Source organism: Oncorhynchus gorbuscha, linkage group LG13 (assembly GCF_021184085.1).
Source record: "Oncorhynchus gorbuscha isolate QuinsamMale2020 ecotype Even-year linkage group LG13, OgorEven_v1.0, whole genome shotgun sequence".
Lineage (NCBI taxonomy): Eukaryota > Metazoa > Chordata > Actinopteri > Salmoniformes > Salmonidae > Oncorhynchus > Oncorhynchus gorbuscha.
In genome coordinates this window covers 44,700,270-44,722,471 of record NC_060185.1, presented here as the reverse complement: position 1 = coordinate 44,722,471, position 22,202 = coordinate 44,700,270, and the positions used below count along the sequence as shown (strand labels likewise).

Here is a 22,202-nt window from a genome sequence, read left to right as displayed (position 1 = left end):
TAATACTACTATTGCTACTACCAATATTAATATCAATACTACTAGTACTACTCCTACTATTACTATCAGAACTACTAGTACTACTTCTACTGCTACTACTACTACTAATACTTCTATTTCTACTACCACCATTACTATCAGTACTACTACTTCTACTACTTCTATTACTGCTACCACTATTACTATCAGTACTACTAGTACTACTCCCACTACTACTACTACTACTTATATTACTACTACCACTATTACTATCAGTACTACTACTACTACTACTACTACTATTACTACTATCACTATCAGTAGTACTACTCCTACCCCTCTCTGTCTCACCCGTCCATCCGTTGCGGTTCTCCTTGCTGACGTCGGCACCATGTTGGAGGAGCAGGCGGGCACAGTCCAGGTGACCCAGAGTGACAGCCAGGTGGAGGGGGGTCCGACCCCGGGGGTCCAGGGTCTCCACATCCACCTGAGGGGGAGGAGAGAAGTGGGTTCATTGTATGGCATGGTGCTCATCTGGCAAAAAGAGAGAGATAAAAATAGAGAGAGAGAGAGAGGGTGGAGGAGGTGTGGAGGAGAGAGTGATGGAAGGAGAAGAGACAGGTGATAATTGAGCTATCACATCCTCACATGACGGGCACGCCAGTGTTCTAGATGGGTCGGCTTTATATAGCGAGTTACACTACAAGTGTCTCGATGTAACGTCTCTGTCATTCTCTAGAGTTGATCTCTCTCTCGGTCTCTTCATGCCTCAGTTTTGATACAGTAGCTATCATAGTCTAGTAGCCTACTGCAGTGTGTTTGATGTAGTCTCTCTGCTCTGCAGTCTAGTTGGTCTAAATAAGCAAGTCTCTATGTCTATAAATCTGATCTCTGGCCTGTGATTTAAAAAAAAGTTAATTTGAGCTCCTGGCAGGATCCAAGGTCAAGAATAAACCAACCACATGCTGGCATCCTAATGAGGGAGGCTGATAGAGGACGACTGGGGCTACGTCCCAAATGGCACATTATTCCTTCGATTGTGGTCTACTTTTGACCAGAGCTCTGTGGTAGCCCTGGTCAAAGCAGTGTACTATAAAGGGAACAGGGTGCCATTTGGGATGCAACCAAGGAGCGACAATGAGGAATCAGAATCTGCGTAATTTGCACATGTGGAAAATGTATAGATGAAATGATAGCGCGTGGAAGTGGATAGATAAAGCGTGCTGTTGTGAGGGGAGTTGTAACAGGGAATAAGCGGAACTGCTTAATGGTACACTTCCATCCGAGCTTTACGTCTATTCATATTTGCATTGGAAATGTTTCATATCACAAAGTACACACACTGTTGTGTTGTGTTGTGTGAGGGCTTGTGTTTTGGTTCACGTGTGCCTCAGTGCAGGTCTGTGCGGTCTTGACGGTTGGTGTTGGTGTGTCAAGTGTACTTTGCAGTGTGTTATCGTCGAGTGTGTAGTACAGTACAGAGGGATGCTGCTGGGTTGTTTTTCACCAGGAGCAGCCTCCCTCCTCCCACGTGGAGCCTCCTCATCTCCCCTGCTGCTCTCCCTCTCTCTCCAGGGGCCTCCCGGGGGCCACGCCCTGCTCTGTAATTAGCAAGCCCAGCATTAGCGTTAGTGATGCCACCGCTTGATCGTAAGCAACAACTGGGGCTCCTAATCCCAAGGGGGGGGAGAGAAGAGGAATGGAACGGCAGAAAAACAGAAGGAGGAATCCACACAGGCACTGTCGGAGGTGAAGGGTGAGGTGTGGAGGGAATAGAGGGAGGGAATAGAGGTGTATCGCTATAGCAACGAAGGGATGAGAAGAAGAGGTGGGAGAGAGGGAGAAGGAGGAGGAAGGTGTGCTATGCGTTGGAGCAGACAGGGCTGGTTGAGTGGCGGCAACTGCTCTGTGAAATAGAGAGGGTGGTGGTAGCATAGGCTGTGTGTGTACTGAATAATGGGTAGTGAGTGATTGATGTCAGAGTAGCTTTGTAGGGCCCTCCAAGTGGCCCTGGGGATGACACTGATGACACTGAGGAAAGAGAGAGAGAGAGAGAGAGAGAGAGAGAGAGGAGAGAGAGAATGGATGGATGGATGGTAGGAAGGAAGGATAAGAAAGATGGAGTGACACTGGCAGATAACAGTGAAAAGTACATAAACAGTAAGAGCAAAGCAGCAAGAAATGGTGGTAGTATTCTGATTATTGGAGGGGGACTATTGTAACGATTGTTGTCTAACTAGGCTCGTTACAACCTCTGCAAGTGTGTTGGACCAGTAAGATTGCCTACAGGCTGGGAGGCCCAGGTTCAAAAGCCACAAGGTGAGTTGCACTGTCACCATTCGCTACAATATTTAGGTGATAATGCCCAAGAAGCTGGTGTTTGGAGGATATATTGGCACAGGTGTTAGGCCTGAGATGAAGTTCGAGGGCATTATCACCAGCTTCGGGGGCATTAACACTTTTATACAACGGGTTACCAACATATTCAAATAATGATTTGTATATTTTCATTAAAAATGTTATTTTGATTAATTCATTCATACTATTTCATCCTTCCACAAGATATAGTCCACACACAAATCTAGGGTTGCTACCCAAGCCGGATGGCCGTTTGTTCTATCGGTTCAGTTGCCAGAGACGCGACCCAGTCGTTCAGTCTTTTTGTTCTATATCTATGGACTCGACCCAGTCGTTCAGTCTTTTTGTTCTGTATCGATGGACTCGACCCAGTCGTTCAGTCTTTTTGTTCTATATCTATGGACTCGACCCAGTCGTTCAGTCTTTTTGTTCTATATCTATGGACTCGACCCAGTCGTTCAGTCTGTCTGTTCTATATCTATGGACTCGACCAAGTCTCTTGCTTGCTAGCTAACCAATTACGGCTAACTTACTGTCATGTCAAACAGTGCAGACAGAATAACAGCAAAGTAGCTGCATTCGCGTTTGTTTAAGCTGTTTTCTAGTGACATTTATTTGGATACATCCACAACAATGAGTTAATGATGTGTGATATCGCCTGGCATAGAAAATGTGCTCTTTTGTCAGGGCACTGTTGTTCAGAGGAGCTAGCCAACAACACAGCTAGCACAATCACTTCATACTGAAGCTGGAAAGACTGCAAACTAGCTGCACTTCGTTTCGTTTGACCTGTTTTCTATACAGTACATTCATAGAAATTATGCTGATTCATGATTTCGACTGGCTGACAAAAGCTGCCTGTGTCTCGTCACAACTCACGACATGTTCATTACTATGGGACAGCAGATCAAATTTGAATAGTGAAACAATGTTGCAAATGTCATTGAGAAAGACAGCAAGGATTATACAAATGTCTGCTGTTGAAAACTAAATGTTATTCTAAAAGAAATGTGAGATAATGTCTCGATGCTTTTAAAGTGTAGATCAAGTTTATAAATTGCCTGGCTGGGCTGATGAGACAGTGGATTGTGAAGTCAGATGGAACAGAGTAAATAGGCATTTTAACGTCATAGATTAAATCGGTGGTAACTTGTGGACTGGACACCGGCTGGAATGTGGTTTTAACCAATCAGAATTCAGGATTAGACCCACCCGTTGTATAAAGCTAATTAAGGAGGAGAGCAAAGAGCCTTCTCAGAAGGCTTGACTATGAGGCAGAGAGGTGTGGTAAGTAAGGGAGAGAATAGAGAGGGAGTGTTCAGGAAGCTCCTATTGTTTAAGACAAATGGCCCCCACTGACCCAGTCTGATGTTATTTTTACACCATTGAGACACTCAAATAGAAACACAACAGCAGACACTTTCCCACAGAAAACAAACACACAATCACAAGTCCTCTCTCTCTATCCGTGCAGTCAAATTTGACATTTAAAAAAGATATACTAGAAAAGGAAACCACTCGACAATAACACTCTTATAACATGATTGGTCAGTTACGATATAGAACTGACACGCCAAACCAATGCACTCAAATGTAACACTTTTCTGCTGTGGTACACAGACATGTCACTTCAGGGTCCACACCTCCTCATCCTCACGTCTTCACACGAGTGCACACATTAACCCTGAAACACAGTGGCACACTTACTCATTCACATGTGAACAATGTGGTTCTGACCAACAAACAGCCCACAAATAGAGACCCACTATCGAACACACAAACACGTACAGACCCACACACCCACAGGCCAGGCATTAGCTAAAGTCTCAGTACGGGTGCTGATTTAGGATCAGTTTATAGCCTTTTAGATCATAATGAATACTATGAAATACACCTGGGGGGGTGGACCTTATCCCACGTCAGCACTCCTACTCTGAGGCACATACAGAATCAACTGGCCCAGGTAGTTATAATAAGGATATTATGTCATACTGGGTCTTCCCATTCTCTCTGCTCATCCTCTTTATCCACTGACTGCCTCGTAGTGCCTGCTCTCTCACTTTCTCATTGGCTCCATCCATCCTTCATTCTTCAGTCCCTCCCTTGGTCCCCCCCCCCCCCTCTCTCTCCATCCTGCATTCCGTCCCTCCCTTGGTCCTCCCCCCTCTCTCCATCCTGCATTCCGTCCCTCCCTTGGTCCTCCCCTCTCTCCCTCCTCCGCCATCCTTCCTTCCATCCCTCGGTCCTCCCCTCTCTCCCTCTCAGTGGAAACTGCATAATTGATAGACATCTCTGTCTGGACTATCTACTCCTGTACTTCGCCTTAATGTTCTCTGGCAGCTACTTAAACCAACATCAATCTTTCATTTGGAGACCAAAATATGTTTGTGGTGGGTGGAGGATGCATGAGAATCATATGTGTGCTCATTGGGAGGGGGGGGGTCAACTTGTCCCCCTTATTTTCAGTGTTACCCTCTTTCAATTCAGGGGTTAACATGTACAACTGTGATTGATCCATTTTCAATATGCGTAGGAGAGTTATAGCCAAACGTTATACACGTGATTGGGATAATGTATCTTTATGTAGTCATTCTCTGTGAGTGCATGGTGTAAGTGGGGCATATGCAAATGAGACCACACCATCAGATGCATGTGTGTGATCGACCTATAAATATCTCAAAATAGCTAAATATCATTGCCATCTCTCTACCACCAAATGCAGGCCAGAGAGAGAAAAAGAGGCCAGAGCAGGAGTGAGTAGTTGGAACCTGAGAGTCTGAGCGAGAAGGATGGCTGGGCAGAGACAAGATGAAAGCAGCAGAGGGACTGAGGGAGGATGGAGGAGGATGGAGCTGGGTGAAATAACTCTGCCTTGGTCAGTGAACCTGTCACAGGCAGGGCGGGGCGAGATGTGTGTCTCTCCCTCCTCCTCCCTCCTGCTCCTCGAGAACAGACGCGACTTGTGCGATGCGGTGCCTCGGACATGTATCAGAGACGAGTGCTGTCTGACTGAAGAGACTCCAACACTAAAGAATGGGGGTGAAATGATCACCTCGACATTTATACTTGGGATATATTCAAATGGAAAACCAGTCGGCTACAGCCTTTAGTGTTGAATCACCACTAAACCTCACACAATCAGTCTATTGATGTTCTCACACTTGTGTTAGCGTTTCAAAGCAATGTCAAACCACCATTATGCTACACGTTTCACTGTTAAATCTCTAAAACTTTTAAGACGCATTATATTGGCAACGTGTCTCGTAACCACTGTTGTCACTTGTCAGACCACCATAAGACTACTGTCACGACATGCATTACTTTGCTCCGCGATAGGAGACAACAGATGGTATTTCTGTGTGAAGGGAGGGGGAAGTTGTGAATAGAGAAACACTGGATAGAGGAAAGTCCCCCACAATGCAAAGCGAGGAGGAACCTATTATCTCTAAGGTAGGAACTTCACATTTGTTCTCATGCACGGAATAGAAGATGAAAATACCCTGGATTTGCATAATCAAATGACAACACGACGACGTGGTTAAGCAAACATCAATACAACAATGTCGGAACAGAAACTGGACTGTCTTATGGGCTTGTGTGTTTCAGGAAACAACATGGCTATTGTGGAACAACTCTTTTCATGTCTGATGGTTGATATAGAATAGGATATCACAAACAATGTCTGTGATCTGGGGAGAATTGCAGGTTGAATTCTGTACTAACCTCAGTTTTATGCATAGCTATTTCCAACGTGTGTGTGTGTGTGTGTGTGTGTGTGTGTGTGTGTGTGTGTGTGTGTGTGTGTGTGTGTGTGTGTGTGTGTGTGTGTGTGTGTGTGTGTGTGTGTGTGTGTGTACTGTAAGTGTGTCCCAACATGTGTGTCCCTACATTTGTAATGAAAACTCAGGGAGGAAAAGGTGTAGATTCACGAGCAGAGCGCGGCAGGTGTTTATTTCTCCTTCGTAGAAGGCAGGAAACGTGGTCACAGGCAGGCAATGGTCAAACACAGGTAGACAAACAGGCAGGTGAATCAGAACTAGGACTGAAGGCTATAACTGGTTCTCACAAACGAGCTGGGAAAAGGCTTAGTAGAGTCAAAACGAACAATACCTCACAAAAGGCACAAACAGAATGAACTGAACTAAATAGGGAGCTGATGAGACCAGGTGAGTAACTAACAGGTGAAATCAATGAACAAAAATGAAAGACAGGGCTACGTTCAAGAACACACAGAAACAGAACACAAGGTTGACTAAGAAAATAAATACAGAACCTTACAACATTGTTTGCTAACCATTTATGTGGCAGGACAGACAGTAATGAAATCAGATATGGTCCTCGAAGTATCATTCATTTCCTCTTTTCCATTTCAGGCACACAATGCAACACAATATTAACAGGGACATCTTTTCAATCTTTAAGGAATACTGTTGTCTGTTTCTGTCCTCTATCTCGGTTAAAAGCTTTCCACAATTTAACTAAATCTATTCCCATCACATCCTTATCCCTAGTGACACTGCACTGCTGCAATTAGTGTAGAGTTTCATTACTCTGTAGAGGTAAGAAGAGGGGACAGCTAGGGGAAAACTAAGATATGATGGGTGCGTGAGTGAGAAACAGACAGAGGGGAGGATGGATGGTCAGTATACCGGGTCAGGGAAATGTACTGTAGATTACAGGCAGGGATATACAGATGGTATAGCAGAGACAAAAGAGGAAGGAAGACAATGTAATTTATGATGCCAGTCTCCACCCAGTATGATATAATCAGATTTTAAGACTGCTGAGTTAACATGATCGCCCAGCTGAGCCTGTGAGCATCGTACACATTAGTGAGGAAAGTGGGCAGGGGAGGGGGGTGGTGGTGGTGTCCCCTCCTCGCCTCACTTTGGAGGAAGGATGGGGAAGTCACTTTTAGAAAAGGACCGTGTTCCATTTCAATCATATCTGGGATGCATTTTTAGTGGTTGGATCAGGATATCATGATATGTTGCTGCACAGTGCTGTTATTCCTTCCACCCTTTCCCTCCTCCCTCCCTTCACTATCCCACTTGCATCCTCATGTTACTTTACAACCTCTGGCTATCCCTCTTTGTCTCTACCTTGTTGTCAGCTCTCCACAGAATCCCTCTTTGTTTTATGACACTGCTTAAAGAAAGCTGCAAATTGAGCTCCCCCTCTTCACTCTCCTCCCTGCTCAATTTATATGTTTTACTTTTGCTCTTTTAAGTGCTTCTTCTCCTTCCCGGCTTCCCTTTTCACTGCGCGGTCGCTACATTGATACCCAATACCAATAACATTTTCTGTCTCTCCTGGTGAGAGCATTGCTTACCCTGCATGCACTTGCTCGCTACACCCTGCGCACGTCTTGCCTTCTGCACTCCTTTCGATACCATTGATCCTTGACACATATGCAACCACCGTCGGCCATATCCAATCCACGCGTGCACACTTGACCGTCCATACAGCCGGCCAGTCAGTCCGTCTGGGAGTTCCAGACAGACAGTTGGCCAGCCAGTGTAACTCTTCCCCTGATGGAGCCATAAACACACCTCAATAAGCCCGCAGGCTTTGCCAAGAGAGGCCATGATTTATCTGTCAGCACCATGTAAATTACATCAACTGGGGGTGCTTTATATAGTCATAATCCACGGGGCTCAGGCTTGAATCATCACCAGCACCACAGTGCTCTGCATAGCATTGCATCCGAGCCAAGAGGTGCTAGGTCAGAGTGCGTACCCTACCTTTAAACGGTGTGCACTGTCAAATAAAGTTGCATCTGGATTTGTACATAAATATGAGAGTGCATGACATTTGAGTCGGGTTCGGCGACGTGAGCGAGAGTAAACTAGTCTTACGAACGTCCGATCAATGTTTATATGTGTAAATAAGGTGTCAGACACAGTGACCGGACATATGAAGGGCATGCAAATATTCCCCTTTAAACAGTTTCTTTGGCTCACATTCAGAGTGGAAAAACAACCACAGCCCTCATGTTGATGTGACAGTGTTACAGTAGAGAAGCCAAGCCTGTACTGCACCTCAACCTGGTGTATAATAGGCAGCAGAACAGGGAACTGGCATTTCAGTCTAATGTCCTTTAAAAGCTGCACTCTCGCCATTGCTTACCATGTCTTGTCAATATACAATTCCTAGCATGATAGGCTTTGTATTATAAACGCCTGTGATTAGTCGCGCTGGAAATAATACGGCTCTGGAAATAATGCAGATCCTCGCGAGAAATCCGAAGTCAAATCTGTGCATAGTGTGCCGGTTACGAGGTTTTCAGTTCCGTCTTATTCATCCCACCAAATTGTCTGTGTGGCTGGGAAACTGCATGAAACCTCTTATGTAATGTGCTAGGTATCCCATGTTCTTGCAGAGGTCATTCATTTAAGATAGTATTTTTTCAGATGTCTGTCTGTCATGCCTTGTGTCCATCAGTCCGTCCTGTAGTACCCATTTCCATTGCATGCATGCATCATGTTCTACATATTTCTGGGTTTAAATAACTGGAGGGACTGGCTGAAATGTTCCGACAGTGCATCCCAGAAAGAATACATGAACGCCTATGCAATTTCATTCTGTAGGTATGGAGATATCATAGAAATAGTCAACATGGCATAACCACACGTCCTCTTCTGACAGCCAAGGCAAGGCTGGAATTATTTCCATCATTGTGCATCAATTCGCCCACATTATCTGCATTGTCTCCCACGGTTTCCTCCTCTTCGTTTAGGTGGTGGGAAGGTACAGTATTGGACACAACACGAAACGGTATTACAAGCAGCTTTACACACGCACAGCCACAGCTTGCAAAAATGTAACAAATAGCAAGGAAATAGTAATGGAATCCTGGAGTAGGCTAGAGGAGATGATTTCAAGAATAATAAACGTTACAATGTTGCAATTGCATGACGTGCTCGCCAAATACAATGACCTCGTAAGAAATTGTAGCAAAGCCTCGACACATTTTCAGATTCCCACTGAACGACAATGCTGGAAACACATTTCAAACGAGGTTTACGCTATTTCATGGCAATTTCTCGAGGTAAAGTCATGGCAGGTAGCCACCTATTGAAACATATGTAACTTCCACCACCTCCTACCGTTCAATTCAATCAACGAGCTCACGGTTCGGTGAACTGTGGTCACACTAGATGGTACACCTAACCTAAACCTATCCAAATGTTATTGGCACGGCCCACGCTTTTAAAAAAACCAGATAGACGAGGACTTGTCGCCTGAAGACTCCTCACCTGCTCGTTCGCGGATAGCGCTTTCTCCAGCTTCCGATGTTTGTTGTGCCACACCATATCGTGAATAGGATAACGACTCTTTTCCGGAGTTTTCTTAGCAGAAATCATCTTCGGTTCATAGTTCGCCTTCTCCTCTGTTTATTTTGTTCCGTATAAGCCTATCACTTAATACTTCGCTATTGACCGACTACGCTGATATTATCGTTCTGTCGTGACATGTCACTTTACAAGACATGCCTTCCGCATTATAATGATAGTATGAATAAAACGTGTAAATTATTTCCCTTGCAGTCAGTTGGTTATGATACACACTCGTCAATAAACAGCCCTAGATCTAAGAATCACCAAGAGAACCCTTACTTGTATTTAATCTAGCCTACTTCTGTTCTCCATGCCCTGCCCCTCTCATACCTTTATCTTCCTCCTTGAATAAACTAGCGAGGCAGTCGCCCATCTATTCTCCGCTCCCTCCCATCACAGCGAAGGCACTGTTGTGAGACAGTGGTGACAGCCCGCAAATAAAAATGTAAGCAGCCAATCAAATAGAAGGGATGCTGATGAGCGTGATGTAGAAGATGCACGCCCGTAGAGTGGCTACATACGCCACCTACCAGTCATCAGGAGTTAGTAGTTCACTTCATATTAATAAACTAAACAATCAGTCTGTGCCATAATCACATCTAAATAGCCGACACCTTTGTCTATTGGCTAGGTTATAGCGCAGCAATGTTTTTTTTGCAACACGAAGCTCTCTGAACATTTACTTAGGCTATTTGTGAGCCTGCTTTTATCCCCGTTTTGGTAAAAATGAGTCAACTTCTAAAACATCAGAACTGCCAGCCATCACTATTTCGCTTCGACAGCCTCGCTTGTGATATAGGCTAGCCTAAACCACTATAAAGCGTTACAAAACATAATCAAATAAACCATATCCAGAGAACTAGCTATATATACGAACATTTAGAATAAGATGGGTGTACCCCTACGTGCATGGATATTGATGAGAGTCCAAGCTTTTGACGAATACGATAAAGATTCAATATTATTTTAGATATACCTCTATTCCCATGGCATTGGTGAGAGAGTGGCGATCAGAGCAAGGGGGGAGAGCGAGTCGAGTGACAGGCAGGAAGGATCCCAGTTAGGTCTCGATATTTGCCATGCTGTGTGAGCTATTGTTTTTACACCCCTCTAGATATGAGCTAGCCAGTAATAATCATTCCACTGACGAGGCCTGCGACTCACTACAGCAGACGTTTAGGACTGAAACCGCGTAGGAAGAAAAGGAAAGGGGGTAGCTTCGGGCCGGGAGAGCCGACGACCACATCGCCGGCTTCCGGGGATTCAGGGCAGCATCAAGAAACGGTAGACGGCGGTCTTCGGAAGGGCGAGCATCAATATATAATTTGGATAAACAACCACTACTGCAGTGGAACCCTAAAGATGTCAAGAAAGGTCCACAGAACCGAAGTATGTGCCGACTGCAGTGCACCAGGTACAATGCTAACGGAAACAATGTGTTGTTTTAGTCTTTGAGATGGACTAGCTGGCGACATTTAGGTGGGACGGCGGAGGCCTGTGTGCCCGCTGTCAGTAGTATAAGAAAACGGCGCAGGTTCCCAGGCAGTTAGTCAGTCAGGCCTTTAAACGGAGTTACATTTGCATTTTCAGTACGTGTCGATAAATTAAGTGACTAGAAGGTTACTTTGGTTTAGTTTATTTGGTTTATTGGATGAATTGTAGTGTGGCAGATGTGTTTCGCCTGCTTTGACTAGCTCGCTGCCCAGCGCAACTAACGTTAGCCAACGTCAGACGTTTGTTTGCGTTTCTCTTGGTAGCTAGCGAACGTTAGGTGTGTTAGCTACCAGCTGGACGTGGCGGTTAACTACTTACCTAGCTTGCTAACACATGAGAGAGGGCGTCTGTCTTGTCTAACTTGAATAACTTGCTATCGCAGCTTTCTGTCAGTGAAGTTGTCTCTCTCTGCAGCGAGAACTGAGCTGGCCACACGGGCTAACTGGCGAGGTCGCTAGTTCATTTTGAAGACGCCAGGCTAATTAGCTAGCGAGTTTGGCTGGTCTTCCTCTATAATACTTTATTTGTTAAAAATGTTTTTATAAATGTGATCAATTCCAAGTTGTAGCGTGTAGATAGTTAGCGAGTATGCTAACGTTAAGAGTCGAGAAGATTATCTGAACGTTGTTACTGAGATAGATAGCTAGTTCAATTCTAATAAAAATAGTAGTTTAAGCTAGTTGGCTAGCTAGCTGCCTGCAACTAACCAATGCCAATGGGTTAGCAAACAGTGCGGCGTTGATAGTAGCACTAGTAGACGATGTGAATAGTGCCTGTATTCTGGACCCCTGCCCTGTTTAGACGGCTCCATCTGTAGGCAAGAAGACAAACACTTTTAGCTTAATTCTCCTGCTCATAAAATTCTAAATGGTCTTGCAAATAATGAAGGCTACATTCTCCAACTCTGTTTTTCTGCAACATTATTGTGCCCCCACAACTCTGATGTGATGGCACCCTGGCCGGCATAACCTTGGCCTTGCACATTTAACCCCACCTGCCTCAATGTTTTGGAGAGGAGAGTTTGGGATGGGGGTGGGTTGCATGGCAGCTGCTCTCTCCCTCACAGCTGCTCTCCTTTCAGGAATGTGATTCTACTCTGTGAGCCTCTTCGGCACCAACCCAGCTGATTTATGACACTCCTGACCATCACTCCTCTGCAGTTACCTGCGTTAGCCTGGCCTGCCTGTATACCTACTCTGTGTGTATACCTACTCTGTGTGTGCACTGTGCAGTTTCTTACTTGCAGTCTACCGTCAGCTTTCTGCGGCCCCAGCGAGCTGCTGACCACGCCACTAGTGTGTGACTCCTTGCAACATTCCACACTGGAATAGCTACGGAAACACCTAAACAACCTCCATATTGTGGAAGAAGTCATATAGCCACTATAGGCTATTTGTTACTGCCAGTATGCTCATAAAGGCCTTTTTGTTTTTCTGTCATATGATCAGAGTTTTATGGATTGTGATGGGCACCACAGCATGTGGTAGAATGCTAGACTGAAGAGGGGGCTACATCCTTCAGTAATGTTGACTGTAGATATAGTGGTAAAAGAGACTAGAGTGGCCCCATATGCTCTGTGTGTGTAGCCTAGGTCAGTGTCTGTGTGAGTGCATGCGTATGAAATCACATTAGGCGCTGCACGCACTAAGTGAAAATGGAGAGGAAGAGCAATGGAGCTGTTCTGGGAAGCTTGGATTATGACAAGATTGAACTTTTAGTGTCAATGAATGGAATCTATACCGATGAAGAGCCCTGTGTCTCTTCACATTTGGTTTAGCGCTCTGCTTTGTCCTGCTCTGCCATGGGTACAAACCCAACAATGAATTGCTGCTTTTCATAGATTACAATATTTGAAAACAGTAGGCATGCTTTGTTGAGTATTGCCAATAGCTACTTGTTTCAAAATTGTCCCTCAAGAACAGATCTCTCTCTGCATGCATTTGCTCCGCCCCAGCCCAGTCTCTTAGGCTCTTAGGCCTACCAATTGAGAGAAAAATGAATGTGCCATCTAGTTACTCGGTCAGAATGTGTTGTTTGAACCTCTTACACAGTTAGCTTAGCTTAATTGTAACAGGATCCTGAGGGTGTAGGCTAACCTTGCCCCAGCCAGACTTATTGACTAGACTTTGTGGCCCATGGTTTTCTCTGTGCCCATTGAACTCTGGACTTGTCTAGTATGATGAGCTCATTACCACCTAAAGGCACAATTGGGTGGTACTGGATTTTTAAAGGTCAGACTTGAATTTAGGCTATGCAGTATGACGCTAATAATAATGGCGTTTTGTTGATCTTTATGGTCCCGAGAACTCCTTTTTAAGTGTCATTGTAAACTCCACATGTCAGACCAACTGTCAGCCTATTTGTCACTCTCACAGTAGTCTTTTTGATTATTTTAAATGTATGCAGTAAACAATAATGTCATATATTAGGCCTAACTTTATTACCAGTAAAACAAAGCTATAGGCCTAATGATGAACCTGAGATGGCCGAGTAGCCAGTCAGCGGTGGGTCTTTGCTAAATAGCCTAAGTTGTACACACCCCACCCCTCTCCGTCCTCTCTCTCACGTTATCTCTTTCTCTGTGTTTTCAGATCCGGGCTGGACCAGCATCAACAGGGGCGTTCTGATCTGTGACGAGTGCTGCTCTGTGCACCGCAGTCTGGGACGCCACATCTCCATCGTCAAGCACCTGCGGCACAGCGGCTGGCCCCCTGCACTGCTGCAGGTACCTGGGAAGGGACAAGATAGGGGTCTGGGCTGGAGGGGTACTGGGCACTGGGGATCATTACCGATGGGTGTACACGTAGCCTAGCAACCCAGTGGCTAAATGACAAGTAAACCAATTCAACCAATGTATTAGGCCTATACCTGTTTATTACGGATTTATAACATGTATATCCATAAACTAAAAATGAACACTTAATAAACTGCATGGGAATTGCCAGGGACCTCACAATATTACGATATTTAGATTCTATATATATTGTGATTTTATTGAGAATTGATGTTCCAAACATATTGCTCACTATATGTCTGCTGCAGAGAGACGAGCAAGCATGGAAATAAAAGCGCTGAAAACATGTTGGCCCATTATTTAAAAAGATGGCAGTCAAGCTATAGGATGGAAAAATACTGGCGTTTTGGCGCAGGCACAGCCGACTAAAGCTACCTAGAAAAACAATTAAATACATTTATTGTCCAAAATAATATTGCGATATGTAACTATCGATTTTTATTTTAAAAATCAAATCAAATCAAATCAAATCAAATTTATTTATATAGCCCTTCGTACATCAGCTGATATCTCAAAGTGCTGTACAGAAACCCAGCCTAAAACCCCAAACAGCAAACAATGCAGGTGTAAAAGCACGGTGGCTAGGAAAAACTCCCTAGAAAGGCCAAAACCTAGGAAGAAACCTAGAGAGGAACCGGGCTATGTGGGGTGGCCAGTCCTCTTCTGGCTGTGCCGGGTAGAGATTATAACAGAAAATGACCAAGATGTTCAAATGTTCATAAATGACCAGCATGGTCAAATAATAATAAGGCAGAACAGTTGAAACTGGAGCAGCAGCACAGTCAGGTGGACTGGGGACAGCAAGGAGCCATCATGTCAGGTAGTCCTGGGGCACGGTCCTAGGGCTCAGGTCCTCCGAGAGAGAGAAAGAAAGAGAGAATTAGAGAGAGCATATGTGGGGTGGCCAGTCCTCTTCTGGCTGTGCCGGGTGGAGATTATAACAGAACGTGGCCAAGATGTTCAAATGTTCATAAATGACCAGCATGGTTGAATAATAGTAAGGCAGAACAGTTGAAACTGGAGCAGGAGCATGGCCAGGTGGACTGGGGACAGCAAGGAGTCCTCATGTCAGGTAGTCCTGGGACATGGTCCTAGGGCCCAGGCCAGTTGAAACTGGAGCAGCAGCATGGCCAGGTGGACTGGGGACAGCAAGGAGTCATCATGTCAGGTAGTCCTGGGGCATGGTTCTAGGGCTCAGGTCCTCCGAGAGAGAGAAAGAAGGAGAGAAGGAGAGAATTAGAGAACGCACACTTAGATTTACACAGGACACCGAATAGGACAGGAGAAGTACTCCAGATAAACAAACTGACCCTAGCCCCCCGACACATAAACTACTGCAGCATAAATACTGGAGGCTGAGACAGGAGGGGTCAGGAGACACTGTGGCCCCATCCGAGGACACCCCCGGACAGGGCCAAACAGGAAGGATATAACCCCACCCACTTTGCCAAAGCACAGCCCCCACACCACTAGAGGGAAATCTACAACCACCAACTTACCATCCTGAGACAAGGCCGAGTATAGCCCACAAAGATCTCCGACACGGTACAACCCAAAGGGGGAAACCCAGACAGGCCGACCACAACAGTGAATCAACCCACCCAGGTGACGCACCCCCCCAGGGACGGCACGAGAGAGCCCCAGCAAGCCAGTGACTCAGCCCCGTAACAGGGTTAGAGGCAGAGAATCCCAGTGGAAAAAGGGGAACCGGCCAGGCAGAGACAGCAAGGGCGGTTCGTTGCTCCAGAGCCTTTCCGTTCACCTTCCCACTCCTGGGCCAGACTACACTCAATCATATGACCCACTGAAGAGATGAGTCTTCAGTAAAGACTTAAAGGTTGAGACCGAGTTTGCGTCTCTGACATGGGTAGGCAGACCGTTCCATAAAAATGGAGCTCTATAGGAGAAAGCCCTGCCTCCAGCTGTTTGCTTAGAAATTCTAGGGACAATTAGGAGGCCTGCGTCTTGTGACCGTAGCGTACGTATAGGTATGTACGGCAGGACCAAATCAGAGAGGTAGGTAGGAGCAAGCCCATGTAATGCTTTGTAGGTTAGCAGTAAAACCTTGAAATCAGCCCTTGCTTTGACAGGAAGCCAGTGTAGAGAGGCTAGCACTGGAGTAATATGATCAAATTTTTTGGTTCTAGTCAGGATTCTAGCAGCCGTATTTAGCACTAACTGAAGTTTATTTAGTGCTTTATCCGGGTAGCCGGAAAATAGAGCATTGCAGTAGTCTAACCTAGAAGTGACAAAAGCATGGATTAATTTTTCTGCATCATTTTTGGACAGAAAGTTTCTGATTTTTGCAATGTTACGTAGATGGAAAAAAGCTGTCCTCGAAATGGTCTTGATATGTTCTTCAAAAGAGAGATCAGGGTCCAGAGTAACGCCGAGGTCCTTCACAGTTTTATTTGAGACGACTGTACAACCATTAAGATTAATTGTCAGATTCAACAGAAGATCTCTTTGTTTCTTGGGACCTAGAACAAGCATCTCTGTTTTGTCCGAGTTTAATAGTAGAAAGTTTGCAGCCATCCACTTCCTTATGTCTGAAACACATGCTTCTAGCGAGGGCAATTTTGGTGCTTCACCGTGTTTCATTGAAATGTACAGCTGTGTGTCATCCGCATAGCAGTGAAAGTTTACATTATGTTTTCGAATAACATCCCCAAGAGGTAAAATATATAGTGAAAACAATAGTGGTCCTAAAACAGAACCTTGAGGAACACCGAAATGTACAGTTGATTTGTCAGAGGACAAACCATTCACAGAGACAAACTGATATCTTTCCGACAGATAAGACCTAAACCAGGCCAGAACATGTCCGTGTAGACCAATTTGGGTTTCCAATCTCTCCAAAAGAATGTGGTGATCGATGGTATCAAAAGCAGCACTAAGGTCTAGGAGCACGAGGACAGATGCAGAGCCTCGGTCCGATGCCATCAAAATGTCATTTACCACCTTCACAAGTGCCGTCTCAGTGCTATGATGGGGTCTAAAACCAGACTGAAGCATTTCGTATACATTGTTTGTCTTCAGGAAGGCAGTGAGTTGCTGCGCAACAGCCTTCTCTAAAATCTTTGAGAGGAATGGAAGATTTGATATAGGCCGATAGTTTTTTATATTTTCTGGGTCAAGGTTTGGCTTTTTCAAGAGAGGCTTTATTACTGCCACTTTTAGTGAGTTTGGTACACATCCAGTGGATAGAGAGCCGTTTATTATGTTCAACATAGGAGGGCCAAGCACAGGAAGCAGCTCTTTCAGTAGTTTAGTTGGAATAGGGTCCAGTATACAGCTTGAAGGTTTAGAGGCCATGATTATTTTCATCATTGTGTCAAGAGATATAGTACTAAAACACTTGAGCGTCTCTCTTGATCCTAGGTCCTGGCAGAGTTGTGCAGACTCAGGACAACTGAGGTTTGGAGGAATACGCAGGTTTAAAGAGGAGTCCGTAATTTGCTTTCTAATAATCATAATCTTTTCCTCAAAGAAGTTCATGAATTTATCACTGCTAAAGTGCAAGTCATCCTCTCTTGGGGAATGCTGCTTTTTAGTTAGCTTTGCCACAGTATCAAAAAGGAATTGTCACCCTTTTTTTCTCCCCCATCACTAATATAAAGTAAGAGTGTTACCTGGCAGCTGGACAGATATGATTTGAGAATACTTTTGTTAGGAACTGGCTTTAAAAAAAATTGTATTTTCACATTATTTGGACAGGATGGAAATGAGTGGGGAGGTAGATGCAGAGAGTGGCGCAGGGGTTGGTATTCGCACCCACGCTTGGTGGTGTATAGTTGCTGCTGGCGGTGGCGTTACCCACTAGACCAGCCTCAGGCACAGGAAGAGGCTTTGATTAGCTCTAAGAGGATGTTCCAAGCAAACATTAGATCCTTTCATGTTAGGGCGGTGTTGTCGTGTGTCTCACCAGTGTGTGTGTTTTAGATGGTGCAGACCCTGGCCAGTAATGGGGCTAATTCGATTTGGGAGCACTCCCTGCTTGACCCAGCGCAGGTGCAGAGCGGCCGCAGGAAACCCAACCCACAGGACAAAGTCCAGTAAGTTTATTTTGTTTCACAACATATTTCACGAAACGTCAGATGAGAACCAATTGATGATGACCTGGGTGGGAACATTCCCACTTACCTATAGTCTCTGTTTGTGGAATTCTCCCCCACCAAGAGATTTACTTTCACTTGGTCAATTGTTATAGTCTGATCAGGCTAATAAGCTTATGTGTTAGTTGCAGCTCAGCCTTGGGTCATTAGCTAGTATCAGACTGTTATGGGATCAGAGAGGATTTGGCCCTCGGTGTCTCCTGCTGCAATGATTTATACATAGAGCTGATGTCTTACCCAGTTTGTCCCTACTCTCTATCTCTGTGTCCGTGTGTGCGAACAGCCCCACCAAGTCAGAGTTCATCCGCGCCAAGTACCAGATGCTATCCTTCGTCCACAAGCTGCCGTGCCGTGATGACGACGGTGTTACCACCAAGGACCTCAGTAAGGTGAGGCCCCGCCCCTCAGGTCAGGGGTCAGAGGGTGACGTCCTTCACAGGCTGGGCAATGCCTGGTAGGCCGGGCTACCTCCACTGAGGCTCTACACACAGAGCCTGCCTTTCTTCTTTTCTCCCCTGTAGGCAGGAAGGAAGCACCTTAATGACACCACAGGAATAACTATTGGATGCTTCTGTGTGGACTATTAAACACCACTAATGAGGGGATTCACAGTGTCTCTGTCTCTGTCTCTCTGTGTCTCTCTCTCTCTCTCTGTGTCTCTCTCTCTCTCTGTGTCTCTCTCTCTCTCTGTGTCTCTCTCTCTGTGTGTCTCTCTCTCTCTCTCTCTCTCTCTGTGTCTCTTTCTCTGTGTCTCTTTCTCTCTCTCTGTCTCTCTCTCTCTCTCTCTCTCTCTCTCTCTCTGTCTCTGTCTCTGTCTCTGTCTCTGTCTCTGTCTCTCTCTTTCTGTCTCAGCAACTGCACTCCAGTGTGAGGACGGGGAGTCTGGAGACATGTCTACGGCTGCTGTCCCTGGGAGCACAGGCCAACTTCTTCCACCCGGTGAGACCCATACCACCTCCTGTTACTGCAAATTACCCACTTTCTCACCACTCACCCTCCCACCCCGTGTTACTACAAATTACCCACTTTCTCACCACTCACCCTCCCACCTGTGTTACTAAAAATTACCCACTTTCTCACCACTCACCCTCCCACCCTGTGTTACTACAAATTACCCACTTTCTCACCACTCACCCTCCCACCCAGTGTTCCTACAAATTTCCCACTTTCTCACCACTCACCCTCCCACCCCGTGTTACTACAAATTACCCACTTTCTCACCACTCACCCTCCCACCTGTGTTACTACAAATTACCCACTTTCTCACCACTCACCCTCCCACCCAGTGTTCCTACAAATTTCCCACTTTCTCACCACTCACCCTCCCACCCCGTGTTACTACAAATTACCCACTTTCTCACCACTCACCCTCCCACCTGTGTTACTACAAATTACCCACTTTCTCACCACTCACCCTCCCACCCCATGTTACTACAAATTACCCACTTTCTCACCACTCACCCTCCCACCCTGTGTTACTACAAATTACCCACTTTCTCACCACTCACCCTCCCACCCCATGTTACTACAAATTACCCACTTTCTCACCACTCACCCTCTCACCCTGTGTTACTACAAATGACCTACTTTCTCACCACTCACACTCACAACCCCTGTTACTGCAAATTACCTACTTTCTCACCACTCACAACTCCACCTGTAGAGTATCGGTCCAATCGGTCTATGCTGTGTCCGTGCTCCCTTAAATCCCTATTTTAAGTAATGAGGTGTGTCTGTGTGTGTGTGTGTGTGGTTGTCCTCTCAGGAGAAGGGCACCACTCCACTCCACGTGGCAGCCAAGGCAGGCCAGGTTCTGCAGGCAGAGCTGCTGGTCGTGTACGGAGCCGACCCCGGAGCTCTGGACATCAATGGACGCACACCCATGGACTACGCTAGGTAGGCTACACCAGGGGTCTATTCATTAGTGTACACCACATATGTCAGAGTCAAGGCCCGCGGGCCACATCCGGCCCGCGAGAAGGTTTTTTACGGCCCCTGGGATGATCTTGATTTATTATTAGAACCGGCCCGCAGACCGCAGCAAGCCGGCAGCCCGCAGATCTTTTACACGCACCAATACTACATTTCCCACAATGCAACGGTGACGCACCGAGCAGTAGGCTGCTTCATTTCAATATTTATTGGCACAGCAGTTGTCAGCATCACAGTAAAATTAACTTTCAGATACCCATCAAAAATGGCAAAACGGAAGGTGGACACTGAGAACCGGGGGTTTCAAACAAGGTGGGAGTCGGAGTATTTGTTCACGGAGGTAGCTGGAAAACCTGTGTGTCTTCTGTGTGGAGAAAGTGTGGCGGTACTGAAAGAGTATAATCTGAGACGACATTATGAAACGAAACACGCGGACAACAACAAGAATATGGACATGGAACAAAGGCTACAAAAGGCAGAGGAATTAAAACGAGGCCTCAAATCTCGACAGGCTCTGTTCAAAAAAGCCAAATCACAAGGCCAGGCTGCTGTCAAGGCCAGTTTTATTTTGGCAGAAGAGATCGCTAAATCAGCCCGGCCATTTACGGAGGGGGATTTCATCAAAAACTGCATGATTAAAGTTTGTGACGAAGTTTGCCCAGAAAAAGGCAACTCTTTTTAAATGTGAGTCTGAGCAGAAACACCATTGCCGAGAGAGTAGACCAGTTGTCCATCAATCTAAAAGAGCAGCTTGTGAAAAAGGGAAAAGATTTCATTGCATATTCCTTGGCTGTGGATGAGAGCACCGACATTTCTGACATTGCCCAGTTGTCAATTTTCATCCGCGGAGTGGACTCCAGCCTAAGCGTGACAGAGGAGTTTTTGGCTTTACGTCCTATGCATGGCACAACTACGGGGCATGATTTGTATGAAGAGGTGTCAAGATGTGTAAATGAGATGGAGCTGCCTTGGGAAAAACTTGTGGGTTTGACAACCGACGGAGCACCTGCGATGTGTGGACACAGGAGCGGACTGGTGGCAAAGATACGGGAAAAGATGCAAGAGGAAAACGCGACAGGTGAGCTGACAGCTTATCATTGTATCATACACCAGGAAGCGTTGTGCGGTAAAGCCTTGAAAATGGAGCATGTAATGAGCATCATCACGCGCACAGTTAACTTTATCAGAGCCAAAGGTTTGAATCACCGCCAGTTCAAGGCATTTCTGACGGAGTTAGAAACGGAGCATGGTGATTTGCCTTATCACACAGAGGTGCGATGGCTAAGCCAGGGAAAGGTGCTTCAAAGATGTTTCGAGCTTCGTGAGGAGATTTGTCTGTTCTTGGACAGCAAAGGGAAAGACACAACACAACTCCGAGACGAAATGTTTCTGTGTGAAATGGCTTTTCTGTGTGACATTACGAGTCATCTGAATGCAATGAACTTGCAGCTGCAGGGTCGGGATCGTGTCATCTCTGATATGTACAGTACAGTGAAGGCATTTAAAACCAAACTGACTCTGTGGGAGACGCAGATGCGGAAAGAAAATTTGAGCCACTTTCCCAGCTGCCAGACCATGAAAGAGAAGCTCTCTACCAGTGCGTTCCCGAGCGCACAGTTGGCTGATAAAATAGGTATGCTTGCCGCTGACTTTCGACGCCGATTTGCTGACTTTGAAGCACAAAAAAGCAGGTTGGAACTGCTCGGTAACCCATTTGCTGTTGACGTGGAAAGCTCACCACCAAACCTCCAAATGGAGTTGATTGACCTCCAATGCAATGATGCACTGAGGGCAAAATATGCGGCAGTGGGTGCTGCGGAGTTCGCCCGTTTCCTCCCGACACAATGCCCCAGCTGCGCATCCAGGCTGCTCAAACGTTGTCTATGTTTGGCAGCACATACCTGTGTGAACAACTGTTTTCTTTGATGAACTTGAACAAAACATCACACAGAAGTCGACTTACTGCTGAACACCTCCACTCAATTCTGAGGATTTCCTCAGCTCAGAGCCTTACCCCGAACATTGATGAACTTGTGGAAAAGATGGGACACCACCAAGTATCACCCTCAACCTCAAACAAGTGAACATTACTGTGCAATCACATATTTAGAGTTTTTACTCAGTTCAAGTTTAAAAGTTAAAGTTTAATATTTGTTTTCACTGCATGTTACTTCTCCTTAAACAAAGTGT

The 22,202-nt window shown here is 45.7% G+C and overlaps 2 protein-coding genes across 9 annotated transcripts in view; one reads left to right on the top strand and one right to left on the bottom strand.

Annotated features, from left to right (window-relative positions):
• The window catches only part of LOC123992965 (ankyrin repeat domain-containing protein 13B-like), a 40,601-nt gene extending 29,751 nt beyond the window's left edge, over positions 1 to 10,850 (bottom strand). Inside the window, exons 1-2 of one of the 3 annotated variants that reach the window (XM_046294646.1) lie at positions 10,654 to 10,850; positions 316 to 466 (exon numbers count right to left, since the gene is read on the bottom strand). In XM_046294646.1, coding sequence (XP_046150602.1) covers positions 316 to 466; positions 10,654 to 10,665 — 163 coding nt within the window. In that variant the 5' untranslated portion in view covers positions 10,666 to 10,850. Of the gene's footprint in view, positions 1 to 315; positions 467 to 9,596; positions 10,076 to 10,653 lie in introns of those variants that run through there. The other 2 variants (XM_046294644.1, XM_046294645.1) reach the window with 2 other exon arrangements.
• LOC123992964 (ARF GTPase-activating protein GIT1-like) overlaps positions 10,372 to 22,202 on the top strand; it is a 29,666-nt gene continuing 17,835 nt past the window's right edge. For 3 of the 6 annotated variants that reach the window (XM_046294640.1, XM_046294643.1, XM_046294637.1), the window contains exons 1-6: positions 12,852 to 13,402; positions 13,763 to 13,896; positions 17,908 to 18,020; positions 18,364 to 18,469; positions 18,933 to 19,019; positions 19,846 to 19,976. In XM_046294640.1, the coding sequence (XP_046150596.1) occupies positions 13,348 to 13,402; positions 13,763 to 13,896; positions 17,908 to 18,020; positions 18,364 to 18,469; positions 18,933 to 19,019; positions 19,846 to 19,976 (626 nt within the window). In that variant the 5' untranslated portion in view covers positions 12,852 to 13,347. The other 3 variants (XM_046294638.1, XM_046294641.1, XM_046294642.1) reach the window with 3 other exon arrangements.